Source organism: Oxyura jamaicensis, chromosome 3 (assembly GCF_011077185.1).
Source record: "Oxyura jamaicensis isolate SHBP4307 breed ruddy duck chromosome 3, BPBGC_Ojam_1.0, whole genome shotgun sequence".
In the NCBI taxonomy this organism is placed as follows: domain Eukaryota; kingdom Metazoa; phylum Chordata; class Aves; order Anseriformes; family Anatidae; genus Oxyura; species Oxyura jamaicensis.
Window position 1 is genome coordinate 94,375,590 of NC_048895.1, and position 21,119 is coordinate 94,396,708.

At 37.1% G+C, this 21,119-nt stretch overlaps 1 protein-coding gene across 1 annotated transcript in view; it reads right to left on the reverse strand.

Annotated features, from left to right (window-relative positions):
* Positions 1 to 555: 555 nt before the first annotated feature.
* MCPH1 (microcephalin 1) overlaps positions 556 to 21,119 on the reverse strand; it is a 126,495-nt gene continuing 105,931 nt past the window's right edge. The window contains exons 13-14 of the mRNA XM_035321156.1: positions 4,574 to 4,811; positions 556 to 776 (exon numbers count right to left, since the gene is read on the reverse strand). Coding sequence (XP_035177047.1) covers positions 721 to 776; positions 4,574 to 4,811 — 294 coding nt within the window. The 3' untranslated portion in view covers positions 556 to 720. The remainder of the gene's footprint in view (positions 777 to 4,573; positions 4,812 to 21,119) is intronic.

Consider the following 21,119-nt stretch of genomic DNA (forward strand, 5'->3'; position numbering starts at 1 on the left):
AGAGATTTTGACGTATGAATGAATGATGTGCTGCCTTAATTCATTGGACTCAGGTCAGTAGCTGTTCATGGTTTCAGACTACATGTAAGGCATTTAAGGGCATCTGAACAGAATTACTGAATTAGAATTACTTTTGAAAAATGAATTTAGAAGATTAGAAGTTGACAGCAGGATGTGTGTGTTAAGCACAATAAACTACCCTATCCTTCAAACTTATTTAGCAGTGGTCATGAAGACGGTCATGGCAACATGGGCCTCCAGCTGTCCTCATGGGTGCTCAGAATAGAGGAACCTACAGAACCCATGCACTGGTAGCACAGCTCCTGCTAACTACACCAAAGTTAGCTTGGGCACAGTCACCCACACTGCACGGAGAAGCTTTTAACTGCACTAAAACAGGATCAAATTCACTTTGAGATTAGAAAGTATCTTTCCACTTCTACCCAGCACATAACAATTCACTCAACTTTTAGGTCCAAAGGTCTTCAACAAATTAACAGAAGCACAATGACTTTTATTTGGGAAGACCTTTATTATTAAAAATAATAATAAAATCACAAGATAAACATTTATACAAGTAATAAAAATGTAGAAAACATTTCACCATATTTATAAATATGTAACTTGTGTTCTCTTGAAAATTTTATTCACAGCTTAGTTTGTTGTTGAAGCCAAGCCAGGCTTGGTTCCTTGCAGCCATATGGAAGCTCTTGAGTTAGCTCACAGCTGAAAAATGTAGTTTTCCATAGGACATACTGTATGCTGAGTGACTGAATCTAAAAGAAATAAAAAAGCAGGATTATTTAAGATCATGTGCACAAGAAACAGATTATAAAGCAGCAATGTACTTCAGAGCAATTTCTGTTACAAAACAGTACAGTGGAGCTGAGAAAACAGAGAGGGAATAACCCTAAAATAAATGCAAACAGTCAGATAATATTGGAAACATTACCATTTATTTAAGTTTAAAAAAACAAGTTTGTGTTATATACCTATGGGCTTTTTATTGTGGGCAACACTGAGCATTTGGTATTAACGGCAGCGTTTTAATCACTATGTTCCTGAGAGAGGGGCTAAGATTCAAAGACCTGTACCCATTAAGGTATCATATAGAAACACTTCTTTTTTCCAAGTTCTGCTGATTCATCATTTCAACTCTGTTAGCTGGAGTTTCCATAACCATACCGCATCAGCAAGATATAGCAACAGAAAAGGCACCATCAGAATGCAAAAGAAATTTGAGAAATATGTAAAGGGCACACAGAATTCAGATCCTTTATGCAATGTGTGAGACTCCCTGCAGCCAGATACACAGCTCTACCAATTCACTGATGGGCTGACCTTGGTCAATCCAGTTCCATGCAGTTTAGGAGATACTGGATTAGGGTGAGGCAGACATGCATGGGACCAGTAGAAGTCAGCTGTGCCACAAGAGAGATCACATGCCAGAGCATTCTTGAAGGAGTTTCATGCAGTGGTACTTGACTGAATATGTGAACACAAGACAAAATTAACAATTACAGAGTCATAGGACCAAGGAATGGTATAAGTTGGAATTGACCTTAAGTGTCATCTGGTTCCAAGCCCTCTGCCATGGGCAGGGACACCTCCCACCAGACTAGCTTGCTCAAAGCCCTATCCAACCTGGTCTTGAACCTGGCTTCCTGGGAGGGGGCATCCACATTTTGTCTGGGCAACCTGTTTGAGTGCCTCACAGCCCTCATAGTGAACAATATCTTCCTAATATCTAATCTAAATCTACTCTTTTTATTTTAAAACTGTTACTTCTTGTCTTATCACTGCACTGCCTGAAGAAGAGTCCCTCCCCAGCTTTCTTGTAGGCCCCCTTTAGGTATTGCAAGGCTGCTATAAGGTCTCCCTGGAGCCTTCTCTTCTCCAGGCTGAACAACCCCAGCTCCCTCAGCCTGCCTTCAGAGGAGAGGTGCTCCAGCCCCTTCATCATCTTTGTGGTCCTTCTCTGGACTTGTTCTAATACTTCCACGTCCTTCTTGTGCTGGGGGCCCCAGAGCTGAATGCAATACTCCAAGCGGGGTCTCACGCGAGCAGAGTAGAGGGGGAGAAGCACCTCAGTCACTCTGCTGGCCACGCTTCTTTTGATACAGCCCAGGATATAGTTGGCTTTCTGGGCTGCAAGCACACATTGCCGGCTCACATCAAACTTCTTCTCAAGCAACATCCCCAGGTCCTTCTCCTCAGGGCTGCTCTCAATTAATTCTCCACCCAGAGTATTTGTGCTTGGGATTGCCCCCGGCCCAGATGCAAGACCTTGCACTTGGCCTTGTTGAACCTCATCAGGTCCACACAGGCCCACCTCTCCAGCCTGTCCAGGTCCATCTGGATGGCATCCTTCCCTCCAGTGTGTAGAATGCGACAGACAGCTTGGTGTCATCAGAAAACTTGCTGATGGTGCACTTGATCCCACTGTCCACATCACCAACAAATTTGTTAAATAGCACTGGTTCCAATACTGACCCCGAGGGACACTACTCATTACCAATCTCCACCTGGTCATTGAGACGTTGACCGCAACTCTTTGAGTGTGACCATCCAGCCAATTCCTAACCTACTGAGAGGTTCATCCATCAAATCTGTGTCTCTCCAGTTTAGAGACAAGGATATCATGGGAACAGTGTCAAATACTTTGCACAAGTCCAGGCAGATGATGTCAGTTGCTTCCCCTATCCACCAATACTGTAACCCCGTTGTAGACCACCAGATTTGTCAGGCATAATTTACTCTTAGTGAAGCCACGTTGCCTGTCACCAGTCACATCCTTATTTTCCATGTGTCTTAGCAGTTTTCAGGATGACCTGCTCCATGATCTTGCCAGGCACAGAGGTGAGACAGATTGGCCTGTAGTTCTCCAGGTCTTCATTTTTTTTCCCATTTTAAAAATAGGGTTATCTTTCCCCTCTTCCAGACAGTGGGAACTTCACCTGTCTGCCACAACTTCTCAAATATGATGCACAGTGGCTTAGCAAATTCATCTGCCAGTTCCCTCAGGACCCACAGATGAATTTCATCAGGTCCCATGGACTTGTGCACCTTCAGGTTCTTTAGATGGTCTTAAACCTGATCTTCTCCTACAGTTCTTCATTCTCCCAGTGCCCATCTTTGTCTTCTGCAACTTGGGTAGTATAACTAGAGCACTTGCTGGTGAAGACTGAGGCAAAAAAAGTCATTGAGTACCTCAGCCTTCCCCATTTCCTGGGTAACCGGGTCTTCCATTTCCTTACAGAGGGGGCACAGTTTTTCCTTACTCTTCCTTTTATTTATTATGTAACAGAAGGAGATGGATATTAAACTGCATATACTATAAAATGAATTGCATGCCACTCTTGATTATTATATTTGTCCACCTGAAATTAACCACTGAAATATTACTATGTGAAACTTTAATGTTTAATTTACTATAAAATATTTGTAGTCTTGTGCAAACCTCTGGTATCCTCATCAAGTCACTTTTTTTTGGCCATGTTTGGTCTTTAAAGTCTTCAAAGCTAGAGAAAGGCACAGTAAACAATGCCTTCTCCTTGTGCATCTCTTTCAACTCTTCACAATTTTATCTTCAGGTATCAAGTAACATTTGCATTTAGACGAGTATTTTTCTCTTATGGCTCACTTTACCTTTCTTCCTTATGAGTTACTTTCTTTCAGGTTTAAGTCATTATGATCTGACAGCATTAACAGTCAAGGCTTACTTATGTAGTCTCATATAACATTGATTTGTGTTGTACAGTTACTGCCAGAGTTTGAGTGGGGTACTATCTAGAGGAGTTTGACATAGTGTATGAGGAAAATTTATATTTTTTTCTAGTATGCAAAAGGTCCCTTTTTGGAAAATACCCTTATCTTGTCTGAAAATGGGAGTGTCAGAGTGGAAGTTGTGAATCTGAAGGAGATTATCAAAGCTTTTCTTTGAGGGTGAGGATACTGCAATTTTACAGCTGAATCCCTGCCATGAGATAACCTTTAGAACTGTGGTGGAATAATGGAAAAGCAATGGACTAATAGCTCCTAGGAAACTAACAGAAGATTTTAAAGATAAACTTTTTCCAAGTGGAAATCAGTGACTGCAGAAAACTGTCTGTCAGGTGTATAACATATAATTCAGGACAGATTATCAGAGAGTGCCTGTTACTGCATTTCAGTAGTGCTATGCCAGTTTATACCAGTTAAAAATCTTTCTTGTGTCTTAATAAATTGACAAACATTTCTTTTTAAAAAGAAATTATCCTGTGGGATTTTCCCATAATCTAGTTTGTTCTAAATGAAAAAATCATATACAAGATACATTTGAAAAAAAATATATATATATATTTGGATTAAATTTGTTCTTCCTAAAATTAAAAAGGTGATTAGCAAGATCGCCACAAAGAAGCCTTAATTTTTAACAGAACATCCTCATCACAGAGACAACCTTACTGAAAATGTAACTGTAACAGTCTGTTCCATCTCCTTCTCCATAACCTCAGTTTAGTAAACTATTTACAGTCCATTTTTGAATACATATTCTGTAATATTTTATATCAGTTGAAGCACAGTGTCTTACCTAATATCCATTTTTCTGATAAACATTTTATTTCCTGGTACTTCTTTCCTGGGTATTTTCCTATGCAGATTTTTGCCTGACGTAAGGCTTTACATACTTTTCCTCCTGACAGCTGTATAAGTTCAATCAGATTTTTGCAGGGTGGCTGACTAGTGGGAGATACAAACATTACAGGCTGGTTTGAAAAGAGATTCTGCTGGTAGTTTCCTGTTGATAGGTGACGCTGAAGTCTGCAGATCTGTATGTGAGGAAACAAAGAAATTAATAAACATTGTGGTATATTTCCACTCAGAGTACTCAGAGTAAAACTAATCATTCTCTTCATTAATTCAGGAAAAAAAGAAATAGAGTACCTGAATACAAACTTTGCTTTTCATGTCTATCAGAAACTCTTGGGTAAAATATACAGTGAATGTTCTGTATTTTATTATTTTAGTTGTTTTGATACAGAAACTAAAATTACCATATATGATACACTTGATTGATATAATTCCAAAACCAGAGCTGAGACTCTTAAATCAAAGGCCAGGTGGCTTACCTGTAAGACCTCTTAAAGCTCTTGACAGAATTATCTTTCACCATAATCCTACATTCTTATTACAGTGCCATTACATAGACATTGTAAAGGATTTTCTAAATAGAGTATTTTGGCAGAAATACAAACTGTGAAAGCCCTTACAATATATAGTGTTCATCAGCTTGTATCTGGGGGCTTTACAAATATATATAATTGACAGTTTAAATGAATTTGTAACCTCTTTGCCCATCCAGTCTTCCTGTACCAACTGCATTTTCTCTGAGATACATGAAGTGACATAAATGTACCAGAACTCACAGCAAAATGACTGTTTCATTTAAACACCTTTGTCTCCACAAAAGCAAAAAAGTAAGTCCTCTGTGAATGCAGTGTAGCCTGTAATGCTATCCAATAAAAACCTTGATTTATATGGGGCAAATTTTCTTATCTGTATATATCAGGTGGGACAGTGGTTCAGCAATTAAAATCATTATCTTTAGGTACACTGTGCATAATAGCAGTGCACAGAACAAGTGTACAACCCATGGTAAGCAATATAAAGTTTTAATGCTGGAATAAATGAAGAATCAAGCCTGACATTCTTAAAAGTGAGATTGCTACTGACCTGCCAAGTTAACATATTTTACATTTATGAGTCTGTATCCCTTGACAAATTTCAGAAAATATATAATGGTTTAGGAGTAAGATGAGAATGAAAGTAAAGGTTTCATATTATGTGATGCTCAGATTTTTTCATACAGATGAGCAACATGAGCACGTTACATAGCAAAAAGGACACTGTATATATCTGGTTTACATAAAAGCGCTGAACTGCAGTCAGTGAAGAGGTGTAACCAGTAGCTGAAGAAATTACTTGTGGATTCCTTCTGAGTGGATTCCTTCCTCCAGTGCTGGCACAAAAGTACTGTGAAACCACAGACACTTAAGATGTTAATGCAATAGTAGATGTGCTTTGCAGATGTGCAGCTAAAAAAGTCTTCACCTGGTTTACAGAATCACAGAATTTTCTAGGTTGGAAGAGACCTCAAGATCATCAAGTCCAACCTCTGACCTAACACTAACAGTCCCCACTAAACCATATCCCTAAGCTCTACATCTAAACGTCTTTTAAAGACCTCCAGGGATGGTGACTCCACCACTTCCCTGGGCAGCCCGTTCCAGTGTCTAACAACCCTTTCGGTAAAGAAGTTCTTCCTAATATCCAACCTAAAACTCCCCTGGCGCAACTTAAGCCCATTCCCCCTCGTCCTGTCACCAGGCACGTGGGAGAACAGACCAAACCCCACCTCGCTACAGCCTCCCTTGAGGTACCTGTAGAGAGCAATAAGGTTATGCCTGAGCCTCCTCTTCTCCAGGCTGAACAAGCCCAGCTCCCTCAGCCGCTCCTCGTAAGACTTGTTCTCCAGGCCCCTCACCAGCTTCGTAGCCCTTACAAGGTCTTATAAAGCCAAATACTTCCATGGAGTCTTCACAGATTCTTAGATGAAAGTCAGAGCACATTGCCTTAGCACTTATGACCAATTAGGCAGGTCACTAGTGAAGTGTGAAGCCTGTGCTTCATAGCTCGGGTCATCTCCATGCCGCTGCCTTGTGTGCTGTTCTTGGACAAGTCAATCCAAACCTGAATTCTGAGCTCTCCTCCATCAACACAGAATTCAGCTTTCTGTTATTGTTAGTTCTTTGGCTGCTCTCTTGAGAATAAAACTAAAGTGATTCTTTGTATTCTGAATTCAGCAGGTTATAAAGACAGTGACTTCTATGGATGAACCAGGCCAAGAAAACCTGAAGTGCAATCAAAAAATATAGCCTGCATTTTCTTCTCCTTTGTGAACTTAGATTTATGAATGACATGGCACGTAATCTTGTCTCATGGAAGCCAAACAGCTTCTAAATAATTTTGTCGAGCACAGCATCAAAGTAGAGTTACATTGCAGAACTCAGAGGACCCCAGTTCAGTTCAGTTAACTCTTGGCCAGACAAATGATACACAGGCAGAGAATTGTTCAACATTCATGTGGTGAGCATGTCTGATTGCAATTGCTGTACATATGTTGGCATGTGATACTTTACACGTGCAGATCTGTTTTTGGACTTTGTATGTACCACCTTTCTCCATCTGAGCAGAATGCTCCTCTAGAAACATCTGGATGCGGGGCATTTTGATATCATGAAATACCAAAAACTATGCACTGTACAGTTTTAACAAATGCTATCAGATTTAGAATTTGGTAGGAGTATTACTGGCTGATGGGCCTTGTGAGCCTTTAAGGCCATGATCAATAGATCAGTCCCATCAAATGGGACTAGCTCAGGCACATAAAACACTTTGCAATCTCCAAGCGGTGTCTATGGAGCAGTGTCATGATTTTGGTACTACTGGGACAGCAATCATTCATTTTTATCACTAAAAAAATGTGCAAACGTGAAACTACAAAACTGCTTGTGTTAAGCATGGTCAATGAATTAAAGAACAAATTATAGTCAAGTAAAAATAGTAGTCCCTTCACATCAACCTTAGAAAGGCTTCATGACAGATACAAGATGATAAGAGAAGATCTCTGAAATTGTTTATTTGGATGAATCAGCTGCAATGAATGAAGGAAAGACAATTAGCAAGAGACTTTAATGTTTGTTTACTTAAAACAAATCAGGTTTAAGTCATGGAGACAGATGTTACATTGTTTTTGTCAACATGGAACTCCACATTTTTAAAGACAAAAATGATTAGTAATGAGAAGCTGTTATCTTCAAAATGCAACAGGACTTGTTTTAGACAGAAGACAAAATATAATTGTTGCCTTCCGGTTATTTCACATATTTTAGAGAATATGATTGAAAAGAGTAGTATTCCCACTTCCTCAGCCATTTGCCCTGAAAGCACTTCCTTGCTTCCACTGCACTGAAAACTACGATAGGTCTTCATATAGGAAGAACTTCTGGATTAAGTTAATAATAAATGCAAATACATACACAGCTAATCACCAAATCAAGAAACTCAAACTTTGAGCACCCTTTGAGCACAATTGCCTCAGCTGATGCTCACAAACAACTTGATTTATTCTCCATGTTGAGTGTATGTTAAAGGAATCCAGGCCAGTTAAATTTGGACATGTGACAGAGATGATTTTATTCAGATTCCATTACAATTCCCGCTGTGTGTATTACCAACTAATTTGACAAAATGATGAAGTAGGAATACCATATAGACCTGATATATCAGTAAAGGAAAGCTTCAGCACAGAATTTCACATTTACTTTTCCTTCACCTGAACCACCACTGCAGCTGTCCTTGGATTTGCTCAAGCACACAGGGTCCCCACACATGTCCTCCACCCAGGGAAAAGCAGTAGCACTGATGTTCAGAGCTCATGGAGTATTTTTGAAGGTTAGCTTTGCTTTCTGGCCCATTAACCTGAACAATATGGTACTTGCCAGTTGCTGCAGAGGCAGCTAGCCGACCACACACTGCTGGGTTGTGGGATTAAATAGTGTAATCTAGCTCCTACACCGAATTGACTCAGCTGCCTTTGCAACATCAAAGAGTTCACGGCACTCCAGGAGCACTACCAGCCCTTTGAAACCATACTGATTTTGGGTAAGTGGAGAGAAAAAAATAAATAATTCCTCAGAAGAGACCAAGCCTGGGAAAACTTCACACCCCCCAAAATAATTATTTCCACAAATTGTGTATATATCAGTTGGTAGTTATAGTTACAGATGTGTCAGTCTACTACAACAGACAGCACCACTGCCTGCTATGATATTGGACAGTGGCAGCAATTCTCCTTTCTGATCAGATGTATTAGCAATGGTCAGAAAAACAGAATCTCATAGAAGAAGAGAATCTCATAGAATCTCATATTTACTCTTTTTGTTAGAATCTTGACTATTAGGATTCTCGTTCTTTCACTAACTGGATGAATGGCAGGACAATACCTGTTATATGTACGCATGTCTCAAAAACGTACCATTAATGTACGTTTGTTGAACTTACATCTTGAAAGGAAAAATTGCTCTTGACAGAAATAAAACCTATGGAGAATGTAAAATAAAAAAGACAACTTTTCTTCATTATAAAAAAGAAATGTATTTCACCGACTCTCCTCTCTCCAACCTATGATTGGTTTTCAATCCCCACAAACCAAAAGAGCATGTATTAAAACAAAACAAAACAAAACGACAAAGAAACCCACTTTGTAACTTTGCCTAGAACTTTATGAAAATAACTCTTGCTGGGTGGGGTGCGGGAACAAACACAAAACCCCATAAAAGTCCAAGGATTTGATCTTTGTATGAGGCTCAGGAAATAGCCATTAAGTCCCACAAAGATATTACCCGTTTTTTAAGTCAGGACCCAAATCTCATCAGTAAGAGAAGAGGAGCAGAAGACAGCAAAAGAGGGGAAAAATATGTGATTTTATGCTTGCTTTTGCTGCGTGAAATGCTGGAAGTAATGCAGTCAAATCTGATTTATATTTTTTATAAGACATCAGTCTGTTCTCCCCCTTGACCCCCCTTTTCTTTGTTTTGTTTTAGTTCTATGTGAAAAAGTTAAGCTCAAGAACAAGAAGGAATGGAACACAGTTCATCATCAAGTGAATCATAACATAACTTCAAGGTTTTAAGAAAACATTCAATTGGATAAGAGTTAAAATAATCTTGCCTCCAAATGTTAGTTTAGGTTCCACATAAGAAAGAGTAATTTTTTTTTTTTTCAGTAATAAATTATTTTTACTTCGTGAATTATGTATGTACTTCTCCTAAGGTGTATCTGATATTTGAATTGATACCTGAATTCAAGCAATAGAAAATGCAAGGAACTAATCCGTCTGGATGTACTTGGACATTTTTCAGCAATTAAACTGCTAATGTCCTATGAACAGCACATGATTTTCAGTGTACTTTCAGAAAATAGCACATGGAGAAATTTTCAGTCTAAAATGCTATTAGAATAAGAATACTATGAAGAAATTAAATGAAGCATATGGCTCTGAATTATTACAGTTAATAGAAACTGTATTTGTAGGCTAGAATTCCAATGTGAAGCACTAACGTCAAAAAATATATAATGTAGCCATCTGATATAATTATGCATGTTTAAAAATTTGTGCCTGAATTACACAATAAATGTAAGCATTGTGGTAAATCTTTATTCTTTCATTTGTCATTTCTGTTATTGAACAGAGATAAAAAATATACTTAAACTTTAAATTTATTTTGTCATTACTATCTAACCCATATATGATCAGAAACCTTAGCAATACCTATTTGAAAAGGTTATATTTTATTATTTACTGACCTTATGAAAAGCTATAAATTACATGTTATTAGCAAAAATAATAAAGACATTTTATCAAATGCAAGTAGAAGACAAAATTGCAGACATAAGATTGTGAATTTTATAGCTTCTAACTATCAAAAGATAAAGTATTATTTCATTTGAAGTTGTTGAGAACTTACTTATTTCCACAAAGAGAAAAGAATCTGACCATTGGGTTAGTTCAGCATTCTGCTGCTACTGTCATAAAAACATAAAATTGATCAAACAAAGCATCCAGCCTTTATAGTTTGATAATCTACAACTTCAACAAAAGAGGCACATAGAGTAATATATCCATTTAATGTAGTTGGTTGATGTTGCTGAGGAAATCTGAAGCTCTATTATATTAATATTCATATGATTTCAGTACAGATAAATGTATGGGCCAAGTGACATTTGTGTTTCCAATTTTTGTAATTTGTACAAAGGCCTTGAGAAGAACACACTCAAAGCTACAGCACTGTTAGGAAACGTTACACTTGCATGGTTACATGCATTTTCAGACAGTCTGTCATTTCGTAAAAATTTAAAAGGAAAACACATATGTGGAACCCCATGTACATTTAAAGATCAAGGGCTCACATACATACACAAAAGTGAAGCATCAGCCTGCTTCTGATAAAGAGGGGTGTATTGCAGCATGCAGACTTCTGAAAGTCCTGTTATCCTGCAGTGAGGAATTTGCAGAATCTGCAGGACCCTACCAGGATCAAGGAAGTTTGTGTTAACAATGCAGTAGCTCTCCTGCAGGACAAAGAATAAATGCTCTTTTTCATCTTTCAAAATATCAGGTTTATTAGAAGAATGGAAACAACTAACCAAACAGAAACTCTATTTTAGTAGGAAGAATGTGTGGCATATGTTTTCTGCTTAAATTAAGAGCTCACCATTTTAGTTTGATTTCCTTGTGATTTATTTTAGCAATTTGCTGTTTTATTTATTTATTTATTTTTTTATCACATTGACAGTTTTAAAATTGAAATATTGATTAAAATCTCTAATTAAAAATTACACTGAAATGCTGTAGTAGATAAATAAATCGGTACTCTCCCGGATAAAAGAGCATGTTAAGAGCTGGAAACAACTACACTCAGCAAGCTGTTTCACACAGAAATAGATCTTTGGCTTGAAAAATCTTTTGTAAATCAATGGAACTTCACAGAGACGCAGGACCCCAGCTGGATGAAGACACACTGTCACACCTGTGTCTCAGTAGCACCAATTACCTTATTCTACAGTTTAGCACAAAATGCATTTATCGTTGATAGAGTTGTTTTTCATTCTCAGAGCAAAACTCAATTTGCAGCATTCATAGAAATTATTTCCAAATAGTGCATGCATATTTCTCAGTCTTTATTGAAACAACTTTTCCACTGGATAGCGATTTCTTTTGGCTAAAACAGAAGCTCTCTATCTGTCAAATTTGAGAAGCTTAAGCCTTCAGCCAGACAGAAGTGAGAACTCACTTCTTGAATGCTCATTCAAGCTACATCAGCATCCCAGCACATGCACACAGCCCGGGACGATGTACAGGCAGGCTCTGTACACGTCTGTGCAGTAGAAGATGCACTGAGCCCAGAGCCAGAAGCAGAGGGAGAAACTTTTAAAAGATAGGGTGGAAAATTTGCTCTAGAGAAAAAGAAACTTTCTACATCTGCTCTTGAAAAAGAGAAAGGAAAATAAAAGAAGATAAATGACATACTGTAAAGACCCATATTATCTGGAAACTTCTTCAAAACACAGTTTCTTCCCCTCCTCTGCACAGTGCTTCATGTAAGTGTTTCCTGGCCAAGACGTGGGTGAAGGGAAGAAAGCTAGAAACCAGACAATTTAGCTAATACTGTTTCTTTCCACTATGTGTTGGCAGACAACCTTGCTTCTCTCAAATCCCATAGACTGATAAGAAAAGTTAATTTCACCAATTTATTCTCTGAAAGACTGAGTCTCACTGGGAATACTGTATGAAAACGTTTGGCAAATAAATCTACTGTTTGGCGGACATTCAAAATTATACTGGAAGATGTTTTGAACCATTTTTTCCGGCAGAGCAAATTTTTGCAGGAAAAAAGATAACAAATTCACTTATTTTTAGTTTAATTTCCTTGTTTTCCAAAGCTAGAACTATTTTTAAATGCTATGTAATATCAACATTATCAGCTATAGATTATTAAAAAACAAATTACGGCAAAACAATAAGTCTTTTCCCTGTAAAGCATGACATCTAATTAAGGAGCTGTATTTCCAATACACATCACTTAAAAACACTCTGTTAAGACTGTAAGATGTGCTCATTTTACTGTGACTGTCTTCAACTTCAAAAACATTCAGAATTCAATACATTTGCACTTGGTTTCAACACAAACTAATTCTATTTGAAATTAAAAAATCCTCTAATTACAGACTAGCTAAAGAAAGAAGGATTTTTTTCTGGATTAGAAAATGTTCACAGCTTGTTTCAAGACTGCTTCAAGAACTTGTCTACCTTAACTACTGTCTAATTTCAAGAGATTGAAACTCAGCTGACCATCAGGCAGTAATGAGACTGCAAACTGCAACTGCAATTTTGTGTAAAAATTCTGCATATAATTACCACTTATAATTGGTGGGTTTTTACTCACCCAAATATAAATAAAGCAGCACTGTGCCACTTATCTCTCTGAAGTGGTATACCAGTGTGCCACATACGACTCTATGCCACGCATCATTGGCACACCACCAGCTTACATAGACTACAAGTGACAAGCCCCTAGGAATCCCAGTTAAATTCAAAGTCAGAAATTCTCAACCTCCATGCACAATCTATTCCAACGCTTATCTCCTCTTACAGGCAGAAAGCTTTTCCTAATAATATAACCTAAATTGCCTTTACTGCATTTTGAGCCCATTACTTCTTGTCCAAGTGCCAACGGACATGGAGAACAATTTATTCTCTTCCTATTTGCAACAACCTTTTAAATACTTGAAGACTGCTATCATGTACTCCCTTCAGTCTTCTATTCTCTAGACTAAACAAACACAGCTCTTTCAGTCTTTGCTCATGGGTCATATTTTCTAGACCTGTGATCATTTTCTTGTTCTCCCCTGGACGTTCTCCAATTGATCCACATCTTTCCTGAAGTGTAGTACCCAAAGCTAGACACAATACTCCAGCGTAGGCCTTACCACTGCTGCATATGCTGTAAAATATTTGTGTATCTTAGAGCATTCCTGTTAACATATCCCAGTATGCCTGCTTCTTTCATCAGACACAGGTGACATATGAACATCTGTTTTGGATCTTCTAAAACACTTGCTCTTCTGGCAGCTATATTGCGTTGTCAATCTCATTTTGTATGTCTGCAGATGATTATTTATCCTCCTACTTTGGACATGTCCTTGCTGAACTCCATCATACCAATTTCTGATCATTCCTTACATCTTTTAAGGCTATTGTAATTCCAATCTTATCCTTACGCACATGAGTAATGACATTGACCTAAATTAGACTATTTGTCTGTACAGAATTAGGAATTTGTAAAAATCTGTGCAGGACTGGGAGCTTAAGTATGCAAACAATTTAGCAAAAGGGGTGTTTCTGCAATAATTACATGCTTTGGAAAAGGATAAGCAACATGAATAACTAACTGAAGTGAAATAACACCTTTATATTCAAGCAGGCAAGTGGACAAAGTCCATGTAGACTGTGATAGGAACTGCAGTGTAAATGGCTACAATTTAAAAGCCGTTTGAGATTCTTTCATCAAATCCATATTTTAATTTGCAATATTGATAACAACAAAGCTGGCTTTAAGAAGCTGGGCAGCAAATTACCACTTACAGAATCAATCTACAGTTCTACTACTTTAGGTCATGATTAATCAGATTTTCCTGCCTGGTAGCTTAGAAAAATCCTAGATAACAAATGAAGGATATGGAAAGGACAGCTGTAAAGTTTATGCCAATGATTGACAAGTGTGCTGGTGTGGTGGCCTCATTCTGTGTATGATGAAGAGCTGATCTGAGTATATAAAGATCATCTGTGCAGATCTTCAGTGAGCCTTACTGAATCTACCATTTTCTGTCTGGCACTACTGGTAGGACTCTCCATCTGACTCAGTTTATATATGTCTCAAAATTGAAAAGGAAATAAACTAAAACCAGAAAGTCTTTTAACTTGGACAGCTGACAGTTGAACAAATGCAGTTGAACCAACACAAACGAGAAAACCCTCAGCCTCCCAGTGATTAGCATTAGACAAGTAGCAGCAGCTTTAAAAGGTACGCACTATGTGCATGGACCTGGTTTTCTTCATGGTTGACAAAGATCTATTCTTGCTGGATATATTCTCACAAGACCTTCAGCGGAAAAGATACTTACATTCTCCCTTGTTTAGTTCAAGATGGGAGAATACTTTTGAAACTAATCTCTTGGTCATTCCTATTTACTGAACTTCTGGTTCCTGTTGTGGAGCAGCCATCAACTGCACAGGATGGGACTCCTTTTGGATGGAACAGAACCAGAAGATGTGCACAGTTCATAGGACTGGACTGGATCTCGTCCAGACCCCTGAGCCAAGCATTGTGTGCAAGGTGCTCAGCATGAACTCTGCACATCCACTCTGCAGATCCATTCCCATTCATCTGCACTAGTGAGAATGAAGTCACTTTGGGCAGATGTAATAGGGCAGTGATATAGGTATGGGATGATTCTTTTAAACTGACTTCTTACCTGCACATAAATAATAAGCTTTGCTAAGTTTAACTTTTTTTTTTTCTTTCTTTCTTTTTTTTTTTTTTTTAATGCTAACAGTTGTGACTTGCCCTTATTGTTATCTCATAGCTCATTCTCACATGGCAACAGTAAGAAGGCTTACTGAACCTCTTAGGTTCAATAGGCTTATTGATCCTCTAGGCTTATTGAACTCTGAACCCACATAAGGCTAATTATTTTTACATACCACTACCTATTGCATGAGACAGTACCTAGCCTATTAATACATCATTAATTTCAGTGAAGAAGTAAGGAATTAAGTATTAATGAAGGAAATAGCATGTGTAATCACAGGGGAGTAAACATATCTGCATTTACACAGACTGAAATAGTACATTTCAAGCTAAGTATATTTCACTGGTGAAAGGCTGTACTGAAACAGAAATTCCATAAGATAACAATGTGCTGTGATTCACTGAATTCAACTTGATATTCCCCTGGTTGAATACTACATAAAATCAAAGCATCAGGCACGGAAGACTAGTATTCTCATTAAATACATTGAAAAGGATAACCTTACTTTAACTACCTTAGACTTTTCATATACTGAATCATTTTGGACAGGTTAACTTTCTATTTAATCAACACAGGATATTGTGCAGTAATATCTTCAAAAACTACATTTGTTTTGCTGATTTAGGGATATGGAGAATCCTTCCTTTTGCCTTTAACAGTAAATGATAAGTCCAGTGTTGTCAACAGATTTGCTATACCTGGCAAAGTGCAGATGAATAATGCTTTGATAAATAAAAGGCTTTTCTATTCCAGTAATAACAAAATCAGTGATCTTGTTGAAAGGAAAAGCCTGGCAAATGTGAAGGGTTACACAGCTGTTCCCAAAAGGCTCTTTCCCCAAACAGTTCTATTAACCCACAATAAAAGTAATCTTAGCATTAAAAAAAAATCCTTCTTTTATCTTTAAAATAAGATTATGTGAGTCCTTTTGCTCTACCTCAACTGAGTGAAATGACTGAAGCAAAGGCAGAGTACATTCTTCTCTCTACTCTTCAGTCTTAGCTGAATGCCATTGCAACGCCCAGCAGTAACTCAGTGTGTGCCAAACATGAATATTTTTAAGCGTCATTTGAGTTTTAAAGGCTACAGTAAGTGATGGGAACACAATCGTCTTGGGAATCTACAAATAACTTTAAAAAAGCTCATAAATCTGGCTTTCATGGTTTGCTTTTCAACAGCTTTATGAAATATGTCAAAGCTTGAACATGATCAGTCCATTTTCCTTCAAATTTCTTAGGATTGACTTTTCTCAATCTTTTTTTGATATGGTTCAGCGAGACAAATAAGACAGACTTGGCTTTAAAAAAATAGGCATCAGCAAATTAGTTTTTAAAAAAGTTTCTGGTTCTTTTTTTTTTTTTTTTTTTAAAGTATCAACAGAGGAAAACAGTACCATCTAAGTAGGGCAGCCTGAAGTATTCCCTCATTAACAAAAATATAAAATGCTTCTGTTCAGCAGCCAATCTATTACAACATAACAGGACACTTAATAATGAAAAAGCAGTGTACTAATAAAAACTGCTTTTTTTTTTTTTTTTTTTTTTTTTTCTTACATTGTTTAAAAAAGATGCCTGGTAATGACTGAGCACAGCAGAAGCCCTAAGAATCACTTTCAGAAGTTGTATGGAATTCTCTTTATTTAGAGTGAAACAAACACACTGCAATGAAAAGTAGCAGGGAATGCTTGGTTTTTAAAATACAAACTAAAAGCTCAGTTGAAATTACACCTATATTAACAGAGAAAAACCTTTAAAGATGTCTCAGACCTACTAAAATAAATTCATTCAAAAGATTACTTTACATCAAACATATCAATACAAACTATGGAATTCTGCAGGTTGCAAATAATATAAAAAGTCTGGGCAACTTTTAGAAATTCCTGAGAGAACTATGATCACCATTCCTTCTGGTCTACAGTTTCCCTGATCAGCAGCAATAATTGTTTTAAAATTGAGATTTCCAGCTATGACACGGTTAAAAACAGAGAACTAGACAGACTTATTATGGTAGTGGACTTTCAGTGACTTCTCATGGTAGCTGAGCAAAGTTTGTAGGGTCAGAGTGCTGACCCTGTCCTCCTTCTGAGTTCCTTTCCTGTATTCTTACTGTTCTTCATCTAAGAATTAGGCTGGACAGAGAGACTACTGCTCTTTAGCCTATCTGATTTTATCTGAAGTGCTTCGGTAAGAGCAGAAAGCCTTTTCAAGAGGTTGTCATTGCACAAGCAAGCTGTAACAATTCAGACCAAAAAATACTAAGCAAGTACTGTATATAAACCAGGAGCAACTGGATTTTTGAGCTTAGATGCAGGATAAATACCCTAAAGCATAGGAAGACTCAAACAAAATTACTGAAGTTATTTTCTAGTCAAACAACTCGATAGCTTAGATAGAAGACAAATGCTCAGAAATTTCCCCCCATCCCCACAGAAGACCATACACTTTTTTTTTTTTTTTCTTTTTTTTAGTAAAATATTGTAAAGAAATATTTACTCCCTATGGCTCCATCCCAGTCCAGAATTCCCAGTAAAAACAGTTGGAGTAAGGTGGGCATCACAGGACTACAGCTTTAGTCTTGTAACAATACAAACTACCATGATGGTAGAAGGTATTGTTTGCATGCATGTACACTATACTAAATTATATACACTACCTAGGTGGAGTGTATGGAGATGGAGAAAAAGATGGAGAAAAATAATTTAATCTAGCTAGCCCTGCATAAGGCAAAGATTTATAAATGTCCTGCACAATCACTGAACCATGCATCTATTTTTGTTTTAAAGTTATATTAACTTTATAATTTAGGAGCTGACATGGCAATCCTAATGTTACCCATGGATTTCTTCATTAAAACGTTACTTCTGATTGAAGTGCTAATGCATTCCTCCTTATCTTTTATGGACAACTATGGAGAGAGCTACGTTACTCAGGCCACTGGTGCAGGAAAGGAGAATTCACTTTACAGTACTGGAGTATTTCTGGGGTTAAACAGAGGAACTGTGATGATGGGATTTGGAGGGAATTCAATAAAATCATTCTCAATCAAATTAGGCCAGTGTCATACAGACCTTTGATGGAGGGAAAAAGCTGTCTTCTACCGAGAAAATACACACACAAATTCCCAAGTGCCTTTTTGAAGATTTCACAGCTAAACAAAATTTCATGGTATTACCATGCTCTTTTCTGCTGCAAAGCAGACATTTATTACAAACAAATATGACAATTAAAAAATAAATAATAAATACAAAACTTAAACCTACTGGTTTTATTAATTATCACCTTATCACAGATGATTACTTCTGCAGTTTGCTGTAAAGATGAAATCAAGTAGGATTCAAGAGGGAGAATAATCAGAGTATTTTCATTAAGCAAGCTTTACATTTTTTTCATAAATGAAATACATCAGATTTCTTATACTCATTAAAAGTTGAATATATTCACTCAGACACAATCCAGTTGTACCAATGTCATACTCCCAAAGCATGCACATCAGGGTGACAGCTAAAAAGCCACAGAGCTTTGCACATAATCTAAAACTAAATCTGTATGTAATTTCCTTCCCTTTGTTAATTGAAGATTAAAACTAAATCAAGGGGAAGCCTTCTATGAGACTACTTCCAACAACAGATGACTCAACTAGCACCTGAGAATTTGTTGTACTTCTGTGTACTGAGGTTCTGAACTTCCTGTTTCAATAAAATACCAAACAAGTTGTGTTTCCTTTACAAATAAGCTATTACATCAAGCCCTGTTCCTATAATTTCAGTTTTTGTCTGCATTCCAACATTTTCTTTGGCAAATGTAGAAACATTCTAATTAAAGAGAAGAGAAAAACAAGCATCATTCATCATGGTAAGAATGAATGCTCAAGAGAACATCCTTACTGGTTACTTCTTTCATTCAGTTTAATTTGGCTTTTGAAGTACACCTAATTATGGCATGCAGTTGTCTGAGATGAAAAACAGGTAAGAGGGTTTTCACTAGTGACAAGCCTCATCGAAGCTATTAAAGGCAATATTCAATTCCCCTAATGCCATACAGACATAACAACATGTGTGAAGTGATTCAAAAACATTTTTAGAACACTAGAAAACTTGAAATATACCATTCTGTACAGCAATTTTCACCTGTTATCTTAACTTGCTAGATCACAAAATACCATTTGATTATTTTTTTTTTTTTTTCCCCCAAACAGAAATGATCCCATGTGTACCTCAGCATGATCTACGAGGCCAGAGTTAAAATCCTAAAAAAATCCTAAAAATCCTTTGCAGTGCCCTCTTTCCTTAATTTTTCAGTTTTTGCTAACATTTAGGTAACAGACCAAAGGTCTTTTTCTACTCAACTTGCAAATGCCATGAGAAAGACAACTTGCACAGAGAAGTTAAACAGCATAACTACAAACACAACATAATTGTCTGGTTAAGTACAAGATGGCCTACATATTACAGCATATGTGGTTTCTCTCCTAAATTTATTTAACCTTGAAACTGGAAGTGCTGACTCACTAAGACAGAAGTTCAAATGTAAAAATGGCATTAAATCAGAAACTGTTTAATTACACACATCACACATTCCATTTTGGATATTACTAAAAAGTGTCCATATGCACATTGTATCTTCATGAAGCACTGCTCCTTTTGCTTATAAATCACAGAGAAATTGTCAGGAAAACACAGTTAAACACACAGTCACCTAGAAAGGGTTGTGTGCTAGACAAATCTGGAATGTTGTAGAAAAGCAGGCCCTGTAAATGGCTGAAGCCAGTAGAAAGTGCTGAAGACTTCTGATAAGAGAAATAGCCAACACCACATCTCCAACATTCTTCAAAGACAACTAGAAATAATCCATTTAATCCTGTAAAAAATCATAAATTTAACAAATGATCCCAGAAAAGGCAGGATGCTTCTCCTGATTTGTCTAATTATGTGTCAAATGAAATGATACATCTCCTACATATCTCCTACATAAGTAAGCAGCAACTGGTCTGATCCACGCAGCACTGAGAATGTGTCAGAATCACACTGTGTTACCACTTCAAGTAAACACATATTTTGTTCTATAAACTTATGCTAAGCCATACTGAAAACTCAATGGAATGGGAAAAACAGCACTTTAGTTTGTGATGTTTCTATTTTTTTTCTTCTAAACCACAATCAACCCAGGCATATAATTTCAAACGACAAAGTTTTGCTCAAAACATTTTAATTAACGTACACAGGGTTGTTTACATCCTTCACATTGGACTAAACCCAGAATTTCAACACTAGTACTCAATAAAACCTAAAGAGTTTGACCTTGCTTTGTGTTGAAACTGCAGCTCTTTCAGGAACCTGAAACTTACCTCGAATCACAGAGGAATGTCTGAGGCTAGGCAAAACTTTTGATAGACTTCTAAAGTTTTTCAGTTTTAACTGAAAATGTACCTCTTAAATTGATTCTTAAATGTGCGTTTCCTTTGATTTTAGGAAATTAACATTAAATAAAAATTTTACATGTTTTCTCTGGATTCTCCAAAACATATTACTTTAAAAGGTACTAATTAACAGATACTCTTAAAACAGCCAACAAAATTCAGCCTCTTTCAGACTACCCATAAAAATCCCCTCCCTCAGGCAAACATATTCCCATTAAACATCTCTCTCTACAATAGCTTTAAAAATAGTCATGCCATGCAGCAAAGCCTTTTGAAGGTCAGCAAAATCTGCCTGGAATCAGTTCCGCAGGTACAAATCCCTTGTGTCAACTATTGCCAGAGTCTTCCACTTGAAATGAAGTTGATAATGCTTCAGGACTACAAATAAATTTGGTAAAACGGGATATGGATAAAGTGTGACCTTTCAGACTGGTCAGGAACAACAACAAAAAAAAGAAGGATGGAAACATTCTTCCTTAGATCAAAAGGTCATTGGGGCAGACACTATC